The sequence below is a fragment of the Bubalus kerabau genome, chromosome 1, assembly GCF_029407905.1.
Source record: "Bubalus kerabau isolate K-KA32 ecotype Philippines breed swamp buffalo chromosome 1, PCC_UOA_SB_1v2, whole genome shotgun sequence".
In the NCBI taxonomy this organism is placed as follows: Eukaryota; Metazoa; Chordata; class Mammalia; order Artiodactyla; family Bovidae; genus Bubalus; species Bubalus kerabau.
The window spans coordinates 133,654,380-133,672,386 of record NC_073624.1 but is presented as its reverse complement, the minus strand read 5'-3'; the positions used below and the strand labels follow the sequence as shown (position 1 = coordinate 133,672,386).

Below are 18,007 nucleotides of genomic sequence, written 5' to 3'. Positions count from 1 at the left end.
AAAAGCAAGAGAGTTCCAGAAAAACATCTATTTCTGCTTTATTGACTATGCCAAAGCCTTTGACTGTGTGGATCACAATAAACTGTGGAAAATTCTGAAAGAGATGGGAATACCAGAACACTTAACCTGCCTCCTGAGAAATCTGTATGCAGGTCAGGAAGCAACAGTTAGAAATGGACATGGAACCACAGACTGGTTCCAAACAGGGAAAGGAGTATGTCAAGGCTGAATATTGTCACCATGCTTATTTAACTTATATGCAGAGTTCATCATGAGAAATGCTGGACTGGATGAAGCACAAGCTGGAATCAAGATTTCTGGGAGAAATATTATTAACCTCCAATATACAGATGACACCACCCTTATGGCAGAAAGCAAAGAAGAACTAAAGAACCTCTTGATGAAAGTGATAGAGGAGAGTGAAGAAGCTGGCTTAAAACTCAACATTCAGAAAACTAAAATCATGGCATCTGGTCCCATCACTTCATGGCAAATAGATGGGAAAACAGTGGAAACAGTGACAGACTTTCTTTTTTGGGGCTACAAAATCACTGCAGATAGTGATTGCAGCCATGAAATTAGAAGACACTTGCTCCTTGGAAGAAAAGTTATGACCAACCTAGACAACATATTAAAAAGCAGAGACATTACTTCACCAACAAAGATCTGTCTACTCAAAGCTATGGTTTTTCCAGTAGTCATGTATGGATGTGAGAGTTGGACTATAATGAAAGCTGAGCACCAAAGAATTGATGCTTTTGAACTGTGGTGTTGGAGAAGACTCTTGAGAGTCCCTTGGACTGCAAGGAGATCCAACTAGTCCACCCTAAAGGAGACCAGTCCTGGGTGTTCATTGGAAGGACTGATGCTGAGGCTGAAATTTCAATACTTTGATTGGAAGTATTGAACACCAGATGTGAAGAACTTACTCATTGGAAAAGACCCTGGTGCTGGGAAAGATTGAAGGTGGGAGGAGAAGGGGACGACAGAGGATGAGATAGTTGGATGGCATCACCGACTCAATGGACATGAATTTGAGTAAACTCCAGGAGTTGGTGATGGACAAGGAGGCCTGGCGTGCTGCAGTCCATGGGGTCACAAAGAGTGAGACACGACTGAGCAACTGAACTAAACTGAACAAATATGAATACTATTTAAGCAAATGAGAATATGAATACAAAACGTCTCTTAAGGATATAAAGTTGTACCTTCTCTCAAACACATCATCTCCTATATGTATTTCGTTACCTTCAGAAATACTGGGTATGAACAAGGTGTGAGTTAAAGAATACATTTAGAGAAGTTGGCATTTAGTAAAAGATGTGTTTGCTCTTATACAGAGAAATTTGGGACTCTTATCTGACAGGTATTTCAAAAGAATCCTTTGTAAAGAGTACCTTAAACCTTTTTTTTTTTTTTTTAAGAAAATGTAGTGAGATTTGCTTCTAAAAAGGTAAAAATTTGTAATTAAAAATAATCTATTAGGTTTGAACTACAGAATTCAACAAATCCATAAGCTAAACTTGTACTGATTGGCATGGGACATGCTAGGGCCACAAAAAAATTACAGCAGATGTCTAGCACTTTTCAATGTACTTAAGAGAAACTGTAAGATTTATAGGCATAGGAGATAAGTTTTTCAACAGCAAATTGCATCCATGTAATATGATAATGCTAGATAAACTGTAGGTTGTATTAGATGGTCCTAAAATACAGGACTCAATTTTCTGGATCAAACTGATCATTTCTAGGCAAGGAAGAGTGATACTGTATGCCAGAAAGGAAACAAAAGTGAATAAAATCCATACATAATGGGGCAGAAGCATGACAGAGAATTTGAAGGAAAAAATCAGAACCAAAATAGAGGATACGTCTTCAGACCATTCAGATATCTAGAGCAAAACTCAAAACTAGCAATGAGAATTCATAAGCATAAAGTTTACATGGGGTACTTCTCACCATCACCATCTGCTGGAAATTTCATTCTGCAAAACAAGTATGTTTCTTATCTTTTTCACTTGCTTTGCTGATTATGTCACTCCTCAGAAGACAGAGGATGCAAAAAGAAATTTTCAGGTTGAATTTCAAACTGAAATCCATTTTGGATGGATTTGGATGAGGTAGAAGAGAGAACTTTCATAAAAAAGTGACCCTTGCATTTTATAATTTTAACCAATGAAGAATGAAACACTGGGCATAACTTAATGTGTATCTTTCAATAAATTAGTAAGAGCAAGAAGAGACAAAGTTTTTGTTAGCCAGAAACTCAAAAGAGTATTTACTTTATGATGGTATTATTCTAGATACTTCTACATAGTTATCTTGTTTAAATTGGTAAAACCATTCCATTTGGACAGAACAGCTTCAGACAGTTTAGAAAGGATGCTGGGATATAAAGAGACATTCTGAGAGTCAAGCATGAATGATCACAATGAGGAGAAAACGAAAGGGCAACAGCAAACCAACATGGATGAACTGGAAATTTTCTAAGATGTTCACAAGAAGAGATACATATGATAGAAGGAGGGTGTTGGGAAGATTAAAACACACACACACACACATATTAACCCAAGGTTTGAAATAAAGTGTGGCTTGAAGAATACAAAGATTAAAAATGAATTTTAAACATACAGCCAAAGGAAGGAGAACAAGGAATACTAAGTTATGATTTACTGCAGAAACTGTAGTAATAATAAGACAAAGTGCAGAACTACTCATCAGCGGTTTGCTTCAGACTTAACCACCAAAGAGAAGTGATTTTTAAATGTGAAAATTACCTACCCAAGAGAAATGAAAACTAAGACCCCAGTGAAATGTCATACCACATCCACCTGGTTGACAAAAGTTGGTAAAACATAAAATATCAAATATTGGAGAAGATACATATCACCAGAATCTCTCTTAAATGTAGCAAGGAGGACTGTAATTTGGGGCAGGAACTTTGGAAAACGGCTGGGCATCTTCTCAAATTTAACATTCATACATCCTATGACCCATGGCTTTTGGACGTGAATAAGAATAGGCATTTCAAGCCCATTTTCACATCAGCAAAAACAAAGATTCAACACAAAGGTTACAAACAAAAAGGTAAATGGATAAGCTATGGCATAGTTGCACAGGGGAATATAAGTCAAATCAAATGATCTCCAGCACACACGAAAGCATAGATGTATCTTAGAAAACAACAGTATAACTATTAAGTACCAAAACTTTACACATAGCATCATGCCCTTTTAAAAGTTAAAACAACTAAAATCTTTAAAAGTACATAATTATATATATATATATATACACACACACACACACATATATATATATATATATATATATATATATATATATATATAGTGTACCCACATATATATAAAATGCATGTTTACATGTAATAGGGCTTCTCAGGTGGCTCAAGGATAAAGAATCTACTTGCCAATGCCAGAGACACAGGAGATGTGGGTTCAGTCCCTGGGTTGGGAAGATCCCCTTGGAGGAGGAAATGTCTACTCACTCCAGTATTCTTGCCTGGAGAATCCCATGGACAGAGCAGCCTTGTGGGCTACAGTCCATAAGGTCTCAGAGTTGGACACAACTGAGTAACTGACAATGCATACATATATAATATATATAGTAATAAATTCATATAACTAATGAAAACTATGTAAAGCTCCTCTGTCCATGGAATTCTCCAGGCAAGAATACTGGAATGGGTAGTCATTTCCTTTCCAGGGAATCTTCCCAACCCAAGGATCAAACCTGGATCTCCCATATTGCAGGTAGATTCTTTACTGTCTGAGTCACCATGGAAGCCCCCAAAGGAAAGCAAGGTTATCCTGAACAAGGGATACAAGATGATGATTTCCTCATATGGGGAGGCAGGGTATGGGTTAAAGAGAGAACCATTTTAATTAAGGTAGGTAATTATAAAGGTCTTAGCTTTTCTTGCATCACTACGAACAAAGCTAGTGGAGGTGATGGAATTCCAGTTGAGCTATTTCAAATCCCGAAAGATGATGCTGTGAGAGTGCTGCACTCAATAAGCCAGCCAATTTGGAAAACCCAGCAGTGGCCACAGGACTGGAAAAGGTCAGTTTTCATTCCAATCCCAAAGAAAGGCAATGCCAAAGAATGCTCAAACCACTGCACGATTGCACTCATCTCACACACTAGTAAAGTAATGCTCAAAATTCTCCAAGCCAGGCTTTAGCAATATGTGAACCGTGAACTTCCAGATGTTCAAGCTGGTTTTGGAAAAGGGAGAGGAACCAGACACCAAATTTCCAACATCCGCTGGATCATCGAAAAAGCAAGAGAGTTCCAGAAAAACATCTATTTCTGCTTTATTGACTATGCCAAAACCTTTGACTGTGTGGATCACAATAAAATGGAAAATTCTGAAAGACATGGGAATACCAGACCACCTGACCTGCCTCTTGAGAAACCTATATGTAGGTCAGGAAGCAACAGTTAGAACTGGACATGGAACAACAGACTGGTTCCAAATAGGAAAAGGAGTACGTCAAGGCTGTATATTGTCACCCTGCTTATTTAACTTATATGCAGAGTACATCATGAGAAATCCTGGGCTAGAAGAAGCACAAGCTGGAATCAAGATTGCCAGGAGAAATATCAATAACCTCAGATATGCAGATGACACCACCCTTTTGGCAGAAAGTGAGGAGGAACTAAAAAGCCTCTTGATGAAAGTGAAAGAGGAGAGTGAAAAGTTGGCTTAAAGCTCAACATTCAGAAAACGAAGATCATAGCATCTGGTCCCATCACTTCATGGGAAATAGATGGGGAAACAGTGGAAACAGTGTCAGACTTTATTTTTTTGGGCTCCAAAATCACTACAGATGGTGACTGCAGCCATGAAATTAAAAGACACTTACTCCTTGGAAGGAAAGTTATGACCAACCTAGATAACATATTCAAAAGCAGAGACATTACTTTGCCAACAAAGGTCTGTCTAGACAAGGCTATGGTTTTTCCTGTGGTCATGTACTGATGTGAGAGTTGGACTGTGAAGAAAGCTGAGTGTTGAAGAATTGATGCTTTTGAACTGTGGTGTTGGAGAAGACTCTTGAGAGTCCCTTGGACTGCAAGGAGATCCAACCAGTCCATTCTGAAGGAGATCAGCCCTGGGATTTCTTTGGAAGGAATGATACTAAAGATGAAACTTCAGTACTTTGGCCACCTCATGCGAAGAGTTGACTCATTGGAACAGACTCTGATGCTGGGAGGGACTGGGGGCAGGAGGAGAAGGGGACAACAGAGGATGAGATGGCTGGATGGCATCACTGACTCAATGGATGTAAGTCTGAGTGATCTCCGGGAGTTGGTGATGGACAGGGAGGCCTGGCGTGCTGCAATTCATGGGGTCACAAAGAGTCGGACAGGACTGAGCAACTGAACTGAACTGAACTAAACTAGCTTTTCTTGTGAGTAGGGAGTTTATGGGTAGTTACTACATTATTAGAAATTGCTAAGTAACTACCAATAATGGGAACTTCCCTGTAATTCTAGTGTTTCCAATGCAGGGGGCGTGGGTTCCACCCCTATTCAGGGAACTAAGATCTCACATACCATGCAGTGCTGAGGGGTGGAGAGGGATTTAAAAAAAAAAAGGAGTCGATAATGGGAATGTATCATGGATCCAGAGTTCTGATTAACCCAATTCTGGGCTTCAATGATTAAAAAAAAAACAATGAAAACTGAAATTTTAGAAAAACCAATTAAGATGTGAATGCTGCCTTCATAAAGTCCTACAATACTGAAGAAAGATAGGATGACATAAGTCTTTTGAATAGAGTTCAAGTGTCAAGATTGAAGTCAAAAATCATCATACGTAAAAGTAAGATGACCACTAGTAAATTCTGAGAAACCATGAAGTCCAAGAGAAATTTTCAGACTCCTGGGATGCTGACTGTCAAAGTGAAGAAAGACAGCCTCCTGAAACTACTTACTAAATAGTTTGATGTGAATCACCAAGAGTAGCAACTTAGGGAGACACTGGGATAGCACACTTACCACCAAGTCTGTGGGTAACATAAATGTAAAGAGATATTTAATACTGCATGAAAGAACTGAACTTTAAAACTATTTTGGCCTTGGACAATGGTTCAACTCCAATTAGAGAACTGATGACTTAACTAAAGCCTACATCAACTGTCAAAATAGAGATATGTATGATAAACCTCAAAAGAAATTCATAAATGACCTGGAATTGAGGTGAAAAGGCAAGCTCACAATGAGAGAAAAAATGCAACCCGGCTGTCAAAAAACTAGTGAGTTCTTACAATTTCTTGTAAATGTATAGAATCCCAGGGCAGAATAAGCCAGGATAAAGTCCCACTGTGCTCTACACAGGTAAACTCATAGCCAGCACACTGTGTTCAAATAATTTCTAGGGGCACACGTCTTGATGACTGATTGAGAGAAGAATGAAGAAGTGATGAAAGCTTGGCATTCCTGGGATACATTAAACAATCAATGGAAAGAGATTAGTTAATTTTGATGGGAAAATCTTGAAGAAAAGTGAGCATCAATATTTGATCCTTTCTCAAAAGAGATTAGATTTAAGTGTAGGATGGAACCAGGACAAGTGTGGGGTGGGGGCTGACTCTTCTCCCGTCCCAAGGAAGAATTTGAAGGTCAGGAATCTCTTACTTTCAAAACAGGAGCTTTTCCCTTTTCAGACCACTTGCTCATTGCTTCTTCAGCTGAAAGGAAAACAGCCCATGGACTACTTTACAATCCCCTTACTTATCAGCTCCCTCTTGTCTCATTTCCTTATTTGTCTTACTCAGAATCCAAGATCCAATGCCTCAGCCAGTCTCATAATGACAGAAAAAACCCCTATGATCCTCTGTCCTTCAACAACAGTCTGGTAAAAATTGCCATCCTTGATGAATCGAACTTTTTGCCTTCTCTGACTCTGCATTTGGTTCTGGGAACTGGTAGGGAAAAGCCACCCAACCAGGAAGACTGATACTGCCCAAATTCATACAAAGCGACATCAATGAGGCTTTCCACACTGTCTGGGGGTTCCATTTTAGTTTCTAGTCAATACTCAGTACCAATTTCCATAGAAGGAAATATCTTTCCTCTTTCATCTTTTAATCAAGTGTTTTTAAAAAAATTATCTTATTGAAGGATAGTTGATTTACAATGTTGTGTTAGTTTCTGGTGTATAGCAAAGTGATTCAGTTACACATACATGGCTTCCCAGGTGGTGCTGGTGGTAAAGAACTTGCCTGCCAATGCAGGAGATGTAAGAGACAAGGATTCGATCCCTGGGTGGGGAAGATCCCCTAGAGAAGGGCATGGCAGCCCACTCCAGTATTCTTGCCTGGAGCATCCCATGGACAAAGGAGCCTGGCATGCTACAGTCCACAGGGTCGCAAAGAGCTGGACATGACTCAAGTGACTTAATACAACTATCCCAAACTCCCAATCCATCCTTCTACTTTCCTGAAAACCACAAGTCTGTTTACTATGTCTGTGAATCTATTTCTGTTTTATAGATAAGTTTTCTGTGTCATATTTTAGATTCCATATGTAAGCAATATCATATAGTATTTGCCCTTCTCTTTCTGACTTACTTAGTATGATAATCTCTAATTCTATCCATGTTGCTACAAATGACATTATTTCATTCTTTCTATGGCTTCTGCTGCTGCTAAGTCACTTCAGTCGTGTCCGACTCTGTGCGACCCCATGGATTGTAGCCCACCAGGCTCCTCTGTCCCTGGGATTCTCCAGGAAAGAACAATGGAGTTGGTTGCCATTTCCTTCTCCAATGCATGAAAGTGGAAAGTGAAAGTGAAGTCGCTCAGTTGTGTCAGACTCTTCGCGACCCCATGGACTGCAGCCTACCAGGCTCCTCCGCCCATGGGATTTTCCAGGTAACAGTACTGGAGTGGGGTGCCATTGCCTTCTCCCTTCTATGGCTGAGTAGTATTCTACTGTATACATACACACACACACACACACACACACATATATATGGAATTCATCTTTTTTATCCATTAATCTGATGATGGACATTGAGATCGTTTTCATGTTTTATACACTATGGCTTTCAAACCATTAACTGGACATGAAATCTATTGAGAGAGTCATGATCTCAGAGATCTTTTTATTTAAATAGAATAGAAAATAAACCATATACTGCTCATAATATAAATATAATTTCATGATGATTTTCTTTAAAGGTATCTGCTTTTATGTCTCCATAAATATACTGGTAAATGTATTACTGACTGTGAGTGGGAAGCCATGACTTTTCCCTTATGCTCTCTAACCTGTCTTGTCACCATGCTCCTACCTGTTCAAAGCCTCATTTCACAAATTATTTCCTGTCTATTCTTTTTGATCCTTCCCACCAGAATAGAAGCATGGTAACATCTATTTTTCTAAAACGTTAAAAAAAAAAAAAGGCAAACAGGCAAAAATAATCCCCCTTCAACCTTATAATTCCATCTAGATGTTTATCACCTTGTATCTTTCTCCTCCTTCTCAGTCTTCTCAATAAAGAGACTTCTGCCACGTCTACTCACATGGAAATCTCTACTTCCCCACAATACACACTTGGACATCAATGTTCCCTCAAAATTCTCTGCATCATGGTCACATGATGTCCATGGAATAAATCCTGGGGAATATTCAATCCTTATGGTCAGTCCCTCAGCAGAGTAAGACCTTGTTGACCACACATTTCAACAGTTCCTATGTGTGCTCACACTTAAGATTGTCTCCTTTTTTTCTGGGGAGAAGTCCTTTTGTTCTAGCCATCTCTTAAGCATTCATGTCTTTAAAGGCTTGGTCCTATGCTGACTGTTCTTCTCATGCTTCCTTTTCTGCCTAAGCAAGATTATCTACTACTATGGCTTCAGTTTCCTTACAAAGCTGACCAATAACACAGCTATATTTATAAGCCTTCCATGAGATACAGAAATGTCAGAAATGACTATCTTACCACACACTGGACATTTCCGCTTAGATGCCTTTAACGTTAAACAGGCATCTTTACCGAACATGTTGAAAATTTAATTTGCCATCTTGCCTCTTCACTGTAAGCCTGCCTTGATTCTGGTGCTCCCCACCTTAGCATATGGTACTACTGTTAACTCAGATGCCCAAGTCAGAAGCCTCAGAGAAACCTGACTCCTTTTTTATACTCATCACCTCATTCATCTCCTTGTTCTAAGGTTAAATGAAATAAGCACCCAGTAAATACTTAGCTATTACTATTTTTGCACGGTCAACTCATCATTCAACAGTCAAGGACTTCCTTAAAACTCAGTGCTATGCAACTTACTCCATATACTCCTAATTGCTCCTCTACCATTAAACTTGTCAGCATCTTTTGGGTAATCATTTGTTCAAAGTTTGCCCTTTCTATCAGATGATGAACTCTAAGAAGACAGGATGTGTGTATTTCTCTCTGATTCACCATATTATCTCCAGTATCTTAATGCCCAGTGAATATTTGTTGAATAAATGAATGTTTGGAAAATTAGTGAGATTCCCATAAATAAAATGTTAAATGAAGAAACAATGATTATCTGTCGAAAAAGTTAGAACAGATATTCAAGCAACAAGTGAAAAGTTGAGATTAATGCACTTACGTTTTCTAAAATTTAAGAATCGTTTATTTTAATTGAGAAATATGTAGATTTTTATATTTTACCATTAAAATCAAGAATTTATTTACCTTTGCCATAATATCTGCATAAGCCATATATAAAAAATCTTCCTCCAGTTTGCTATGAAAAATAAGAAAAAAACAACAGTTTTTAAGTAGGTTAGTTACACGAAAAATTACCATCACTATATAAAATAACCTTCTTTCAACAAGTGTGTCTTTTTTTAAATGAAACAAACACAAAACTTAGAGCAATCATTCAAAAATATTGTAGAATCAGAAAGCAAAGATATCAGACTTCCTCAAGAGTTGGCCCCATCTTACCTTACAGTCTAATATAATAAATATGTTTGTGTGTAAATAAACAATTTACTGATTTACACACAAATGTAGTAACATTTTCTTAAAAATACAAACATTGAAATGAGAAAATTTACATGATGTCAGGTATCTTGACAGCAGAAGTGATATCTGACATTTGTTCGAAAGACTACCCAAATTATTATGACTACATACTGAAAAAATATTACGATCATAAAAGATTCTTAAAAATTAAGACAGGTTAAATCTATTTATTATCTTCTTTTGAAAAAGCATGAAAATCACTAATTCACTGAAGAAAGACTTCCATCAAAAAACTCCTGTTTGCAAAATTATCTTAGCAGTTTTAAACTTACAGCCATCAGAAAAGTCCACTTATGAGAAATACCTCATTACCTGACAATGCCAGACAGGGAGCTGCTCTATGCTTAGGGATGAGATGATTTTGTTAGTTAGGAAATAATAAGAGAGAGAGAGAGAGAGAAATAGTGAGAGAAAGATGGATCACATTAGCTAAGAGGGAGAAATGTACATTATTATGACATGCACAGAGGTCAGATGAACTCGTCAAGACTCACGTGAATAGGGATTGATAATTAAATTCTTTTCCTGCTTTGCCTAGGGCAAAGCTGGCTTCCTTTCCCAAGACAGGGAAGCTGATGAAGGTTTTGAAACCTCTGCAAGGTCTCATCTACAGAATGAATCTACGCCGTGCCCCTATCATGGGCAGGTGCTGGCACACTTTAATTATGAAGCTTATGAATGCATTTCTTTTTTAATTCCATAGAGGTTTTGCCCTCTGTGGTTTTCATGAATTCAAAAGAACAAGAACCAAGAAAAATGGAGAAGGCCTTTAAAACAGATCTCAAAGAAACTTCGCATTGAGGGGATGGCTTAGCCATCTCCTGAAGTTTCCTAACACTCACTGACAATGGAGATAATCTATCCAGGATATTTGGGGTCACCGGTGGTCTCCAACACTTTTGGTATTGAAATTGACTTTGGGCTCTTTTGTTTTAATTTCTAAAGGACATTTGTGATAAAGAGAAGATTATAAGAAGATTCAGAATCAACTCAACCAGCTAATTACAATATTGTTAAAAGAATTGGAGCTAGGTAAATATTAATATTTGATAGGTAAATATTAAAGTCTGAAGTTGAACGAGTGTTGGTTCATACATGTATACCAGACTGGTCCTGTGAAGTGAAGTGAAATGAAACTCATTCAGTCATCTCCAACTCTTTGCAACCCTATGGACTGTAGTCCATGGAATTCTGCAGGCCAGAATACTGGAGTAGGTAGCCGTTTCCTTCTCCAGGGGATCTTCCCAACTAACTTTGAACAATTTTCTCTCCTCTCAAGAAGATGAAATTGAAACATGAACATGTGACGAACAGAACACTCAGACATGGGTTTCTGTTTGTTCCTCCTATGTCTCCTGTGAACTCCCCAACCATACCATTTCTCCGTTAAAGCTGTTCGACTAAACAGAAGGATCAGCTGATGTAGAGGATCAACCCTCTTAGTTCCTTCATCTTCTTCTGGAGGTTCTGCTCCAGGTTTCTATAAAAAAGTCAAATTCATAAAATTTCACATTAAGGTGAAATGTTCACTCAAACCTAGGAGCACTGTGAAGGCTTGGAATAGCAAATAAAAAGAAAGTCTTTTTCTTCCTATTGTGGTACATGTCTGTGTCTATGTTATATACATTGTACCTGGATGTGTGTATTATATTATCGATGCAAAAGTATACAGTTTTAAAGAAGAAAGTTGGGACTTCTATGGTAGTCCAGTGGTTAAGGCTCTGCACTCCCAATACAGGGGACACAGGTTTGATCCCCGGTTAGGGAACTAAGATCTCACATGCCACACAGCATAGCCAAATAAAATAAAAATAAAATAAATTTTTAATTTAAAAAGTTGTTGAATAATGGGACAAAAAAACATTGTGGGCAAGCATGATTTACATCATTTAAAAAAAATTGAATACTATTCTTATAAGCAGCATCATAACTAACTGAAAAGTGAACTGCTACATGGATTTCAGCAGCTCTAGGGAGATCTCAAATACAAAACATTGCAATAAAATGCTGTCACTCCATGTATAAAAATTTAGTGCACCTAGCAAGGCAAACTGTTTTATCAAATGAAACATTTTTGTTGCCTACATAGACAGAGATAGGTAAAGAATGCTGAATGAGTTAATGTTTGAACCACTTACATGTTATTCTCATTTTTACTTTTAAAACTTAAAAAAAGTAATTTCATTTATTGAACAATTACCATAAGGAAAATTATTAAGCATTTTTTACTGACTTGAGAATGAATTAATCCTGTTTGTTGAATGACTAATGAATTTTGTATCTCTTTTAGACTTACGCATTCAAACTGATATTCTTTATATGTAAGTGATGTTCTTTCTTGGATTTAAGGCTTAATGTTGCAGCTAGTATGCTAAATCTGCAAGGTTAAAATATTCTAATATTCTAAAGATTTGATTCTAAAGAAAAATGAAACTCACTTAAAATATATAGGATCATTGTACAGCAAAAACTAACACAATAGTGTAAATCAACTATACCCCAATAAAAATAATAACTAAATAAAATATATGGGAATAATCAGGGTTAAGGTTTTATGAATTAGATTAGTTTGCCCATCACATTCCCTGATTATTTGTGTGTTTTTTCACGAAAAACTTTAGACCAAAGTTTTAACTTTGGAATTATGGAGCCTCTCAGTCTACAAAACGCGGTGGAACTACATGCTTGTAAATTTTCCTGAGAAGGTGGTTCTTGATCAAATTTTTAAATAGATCCACAGCTTATAAAAAATTGAGACAATGGCTCCCTTGAGTGAAGCATTCTCAGTAGCACAAGCCTCCTTATCATCATGGTTGGATGAAAAATTCTACTTCTCCGTTTATTTTATATCTACTGTGACATTCTGCTCTTCCTGCATCCAATCTATCATTCTCTGCCCTGCGTATGTTTAACAACCAGCCACTTTTCATTGGCTTTTGTTAAGTTTCAACTTATTTTTGGTGAAGCATTCTTTATGGTTCAGCTTTTATAGTTCTATCCTGGTTCTGAGGTGTTTGAAGTTCCTTTGAGGAATAATTTTAAAGAACAATAGAGTTGAAATTTACTTAAATTCTGAACTACTGGCTGTTGATGAGATCTCTTCAAAATAAGAAGAGTGAATTTTCCCTAAACATTGCATGCAGTAACAATCCAGAATAAAGTTTCCTAAGCCCCATAGGCTGCAATAATGTTTCCTTTTCAATGTTATAAGATAAATGGCTCACACCAATGTTATTCCACCAATCCCAGACCTTCTTTCATCTTCTAACCCAGTAAAAACATACCGCTAAGTCTTCTATCAATTTATCTTCAAAGTAATGTTCTTCTGTCTCAATCCAAGACTTTTCATATCCTTGAAGAAAGAGATTGACAGCCCGATGCCTAAAAGGTAAGCACAATTTCAAGAGCTTTTTAAAAAATAAATTGAAAAGGCACTCAGTAGCACTTAATCACTGGATTATCTGTGCACTAAAAGAATAAATAAAAATAAACTTTCCAATCTCGACTGGAGAAGCAAGATATTGCAGTAGATAGAGAAAGCTTTCTCAGATCACATCCTGACCTGGATTCAGTTATTTCTAAGTTTTGTAACATTTGTAAACTTTGTAACAAAGTTTTTAACATTTGTAACATTTGTAAACAAAGTAAACTTTGTTAACTTTACTTCTCTCATTTATAAAACTAGAATAACCCCATCTATTTTTCAGTTTTGTGAGACTCAAACTGAGATAAAGAACATAAAACATGTTGGATAGATGCTCATTACATGGTAGCTCTTATGACATAAAGTGGCTCTGGATAAACAGTTGTGAGCTTCAAGAGAGGAATTATTCAGTCTTCCTGTTAACATCAGATACAGCCTCTGAGGATTACCAAAGTAAACATATTAAGGGAACTTTATGGGAGTATATATCCAAAGATTAAATCCTAGAATACTGATGAAAATAGTTGCCTATGAAATAAAGAAGACCTGTAAAGACTAAACTCATCTTGAAATTGATGTGATATATGGCTAAGGTTCCACTCTAAGAAAGTCACATCAATAAGGGAACATAAGAGCATACCAGACGTGTTAAAATGAGATGGTGCCATTGTAGAGTGGAATGCTACAACATTAACAGTATCAAAGGTAGACTAAGGAATCGTGAGACATAAACTTAGGTTTATGAAGGGCCTTGAAATCCAGGGAGAAGAACTGACCAGGCACCTGGAATGGCCAGAACTCACCATCAATTCTTCTACAAGAGAGAAGCTCAACTCTACTGGTACATCAGAATCCCCTGGGGAGCTTCTACACAGTACACATGCTAAGCCCTCAGATAGTCTGATTCAACAGGTTGAGGCTTGGATACTCCTCAAGTGAATCTGAGTGTATTTCCTTAAAGCACCAGGTCTGAGAACCATTGGAATAAGGAATACAATTTTGAATATGTTATATCAGAGAAAGTGGAATAGCAGACTCTGTTGTATTGTAGAAACTAACTTGTAATCTGCTAGTTGATGGAACTGGATGTTGAGTCAATAAAGTGAGTTGAAGAGGTACCATGAAGGGTAATGTATTTGCATTATTCCCAAAAGTTAGTTCCCTATCAATTCTTTTCCCCAAAGATGAAATAATCACAAAAGTAACAAACAACGATTAACATTGTGTTATGTTCAGTTCTAAGCATTCTGTCTACCTCGACCCATTAAATAACCTAAACAACTCTATGAGGCAAACATTATGGTACAGTTGAGAAAACTACAACAAAGTCAGGAAAGAACCTTGACCAAAATCATGCACTCATAAGCTCTGAGGTCAGGATTCAAATCAAGGCAGTCTGACCCCAAAGACTGGTTCCTGATTACTCTGAAAGTGAAAGTCACTTAGGTGTGTCCAATTCTTTGTGACCCCATGGACTAGACAGTCCATGGAATTCTCCAGGCCAGAATACTGGAGTAGGTAGCCTTTCTCTTCTCCAGGGGATCTTCTCAACCCAGGGATGGAACCCAGGTCTCCTGCATTGCAGGTGGATTCTTTACCAGCTGAGCCAAAGCGAAGCCCAGGAATACTGGAGTGGATAGCCTATCCCTTCTCCAGAGGCACTTCCCAACCCAGGAATCGAACCAGGGTCACCTGTGTTGCAGGCAGCTTCTTTACCAACTGAGCTATTAGGGAAGCTGATTTCTCTATCCTGCCTCAAATATGTGAGCAGATCCTCCTAATTATTCAAAAGTAACAGATAACAAACTTATAGTTACCAAAGGGGAAAGGGTGGGGAGGGACAAGTTAGGAGTCTGAAATTAACATATATATGCTATTATATAGAAAACAGATAACCAGCAAGGACCTACTATATAGCACAGTATCTATCTACTCAATACTCTCATAGCCTATACAGGAAAAAAAATCTGAAAAAGAAAAGATAAATGTATAAATCATTTTACTGTACATCTAAAGCACAAATGTACTTCAATAAAAAAAATAAAATCTATTCAATAATGACATTACAGGCCAATGAGAATAACCAACAGGAAAAAATGAAGTTAAGCATTACACAGAAGAGGCAATAAATCTCCTTCATCCTTCTCTTGGACTACTATATCCATGTCAAGGTATATGCTAGCCTCCTATCACTTCTTAGAGGAAGAGTAATTTTAATCTATTAGCAACATTAAAGAAATTCTGACCTCGGCAGATTATATAAAGGAGCCATCCGGAAGCAAGCAACCACAGCTCGTTTCCTCTGCTTAGAGAGCAGTTTGTGCCACACGGCCTTTTTTGATCTCTGAGGATGCTCAACCTGAGGTAGAAAGACAGAGACATACGTATTTAACCCCCCAAACATCTTCAGGAACATAGTACTAAACAGCTGTACCTTTTAGCTAAAAACTTTTAGATTTTCAATTTTCCAAAAGTATCTTACAATTATTATGAAAATATCTTCAAAGTCACCCAATGCTACATTTGAAATAGTTTCAGATGTTATGTATTTTCCTTAGAAAAAACATATTTTCCCAACAATGTGTACTTTAGAAGCTATATCATTTTTTTAAAACCAAAGAAATAGGAAACCATCCTATATGAAATAATTTTGCATCCTTTTTAAAATTGTTATGGTGCCAAAACATAAGTAAAGAAAAATTAACCTATCCTGGCTTATGCATTTTCACTAATTTTATCCTAAGACCTACAACAGTAAATATAAATAGAGGCAGTTAAAGAAAATTCTAACGAAGTCTATTGTTTCTTAATATATTTAATAAGATGGAGAGAAGATGACAAGTCTTTGTGAACACATTAGTAGAAGTGAGTAAAAGAATTTAATTTTGAAAAAATGTTAAACTATATAATTATTTTGTTAGATAGGGACAAATGAGAATTTATAAGTTGCAGTAAATGATGCAAGCAAGCTATGTGTTTAGCTAATAGCATTTGGAATTTCAAGGAAGAGATTAATCATAAGTATTAGAGAGAAAAAATCCCAACATGGAATTCTACATTCATTAGTAATTTCTAGGCAATTGAACACTGTACTTCCCAGATTGTAATATCTCCGGCGCATACATGTAGATTTCTGGAAGAAATAAAAATGTTATGTTAGCTAAAAAAAGAGTAAAACTAAAGGTATTATCCTCTGCAGTAAAGAGTCAAAATATGAATGTAATACTAATGCCTGAAGAAAACATTTAGAATGTTTGGATAACAGTGGTTTGGAAATTTTAACAAAGCAATTTGTGTAATTTGAAAGCACTTATTTCTGTGATCCTCTTTCCTCTATAAGATCAAGAAACACTTTCTGATAACTATCCAGTTAGTTCAGTTTTCTTCTCGGTTATGTTAAGCAAAACAAAGTACTGTTAAGACAGTGTAGGTGAAAATAGAATCAAGGATAATGCTATTCCCCGAGAATAAGGCATTGTGATTAACATGGGTAACACTCAACAAACATAATTAAGTACCTAAGCCCTGATGAACATGTTGGAAAAGGTCTCCGCTGTCATGAAGGCTGCCATTTGGCAGAGCATTTTAATACCCAAAGGAAAGACTTTAAATAGTGAATTTTCCTATAAATGAAGTAAATAGATGTTGGTAAGATCTGTGATCCAAAAACGAACATCAAGATGTGTCTTGCAACTGTTTGAATGTCTGGCTGTGCTGATGCGTTAGCTTGTCTAGTGTTTGAGTATTAGACAATCCCAAGGAGACAGCTCACTCTTCTGAGAAAGATGACCAGATGTACAGTACAAAAAGTCACTTGCATGGGTCACTGGCATTTGAGATAAATTAAGTCTTTTCTGTGCATCCACCGCTTTTGCAAGTGAAAATATTGTTTAGCAAGCGAAAATATTCTTAGCAAACTATTCTATGACTCACGAATTAACATAATAATAGAGAAATGAAAGGAATGAATTCTGCACACACATATTTCCCACTCATTTCTGTTTTTTGATAATTCATGAGTTCTTTTATTCATATTCTTAACATTTTTGAAGAATACTTGGCCATTAAAATCTGACCTGCTTACCTTTTCCTAGATATTCACACATCTTCAAGATTTACACAGGGATCAACCTCATCACAGCTCGAGAAAGTCTGGGTTTCTTTTATTCTCTCTTTAGTACATTCTGTATCCTAGCACATCTAAATCATTACATAGTTAACTATGTGTCTGTATCCTCTCCTAGAGCACCAGCCACTTGAGTTAAGCAACAGAATTCAAGCCCCAGGACCTACAGAGTACAATGCTGTTACACTGTACTGAACACAATAAATATTCATGGGATAAATAGTTGCTCAGTAAAATGAATTTCATTACTGTGCAAATGATATCATTCATTATGTCACATGTATTTATGAATATATAACATATGACTATAATAAAACATAGTTAGAGTTCAATAAACTTCATTTAATGTATCTAAAAGTCATTCAAGGAAACTTAGATATGTGCAAGAAAACCAGGAAGAATTAAAAAC

The 18,007-nt window shown here is 36.8% G+C and overlaps 1 protein-coding gene across 1 annotated transcript in view; it reads right to left on the bottom strand.

Moving 5' to 3' along the window:
• Positions 1 to 18,007, bottom strand: part of RYR2 (ryanodine receptor 2) — a 764,447-nt gene that overhangs the window by 110,848 nt on the left and 635,592 nt on the right. Inside the window, exons 77-81 of the mRNA XM_055589046.1 lie at positions 16,561 to 16,605; positions 15,719 to 15,831; positions 13,333 to 13,429; positions 11,425 to 11,528; positions 9,713 to 9,764 (exon numbers count right to left, since the gene is read on the bottom strand). Coding sequence (XP_055445021.1) covers positions 9,713 to 9,764; positions 11,425 to 11,528; positions 13,333 to 13,429; positions 15,719 to 15,831; positions 16,561 to 16,605 — 411 coding nt within the window. The remainder of the gene's footprint in view (positions 1 to 9,712; positions 9,765 to 11,424; positions 11,529 to 13,332; positions 13,430 to 15,718; positions 15,832 to 16,560; positions 16,606 to 18,007) is intronic.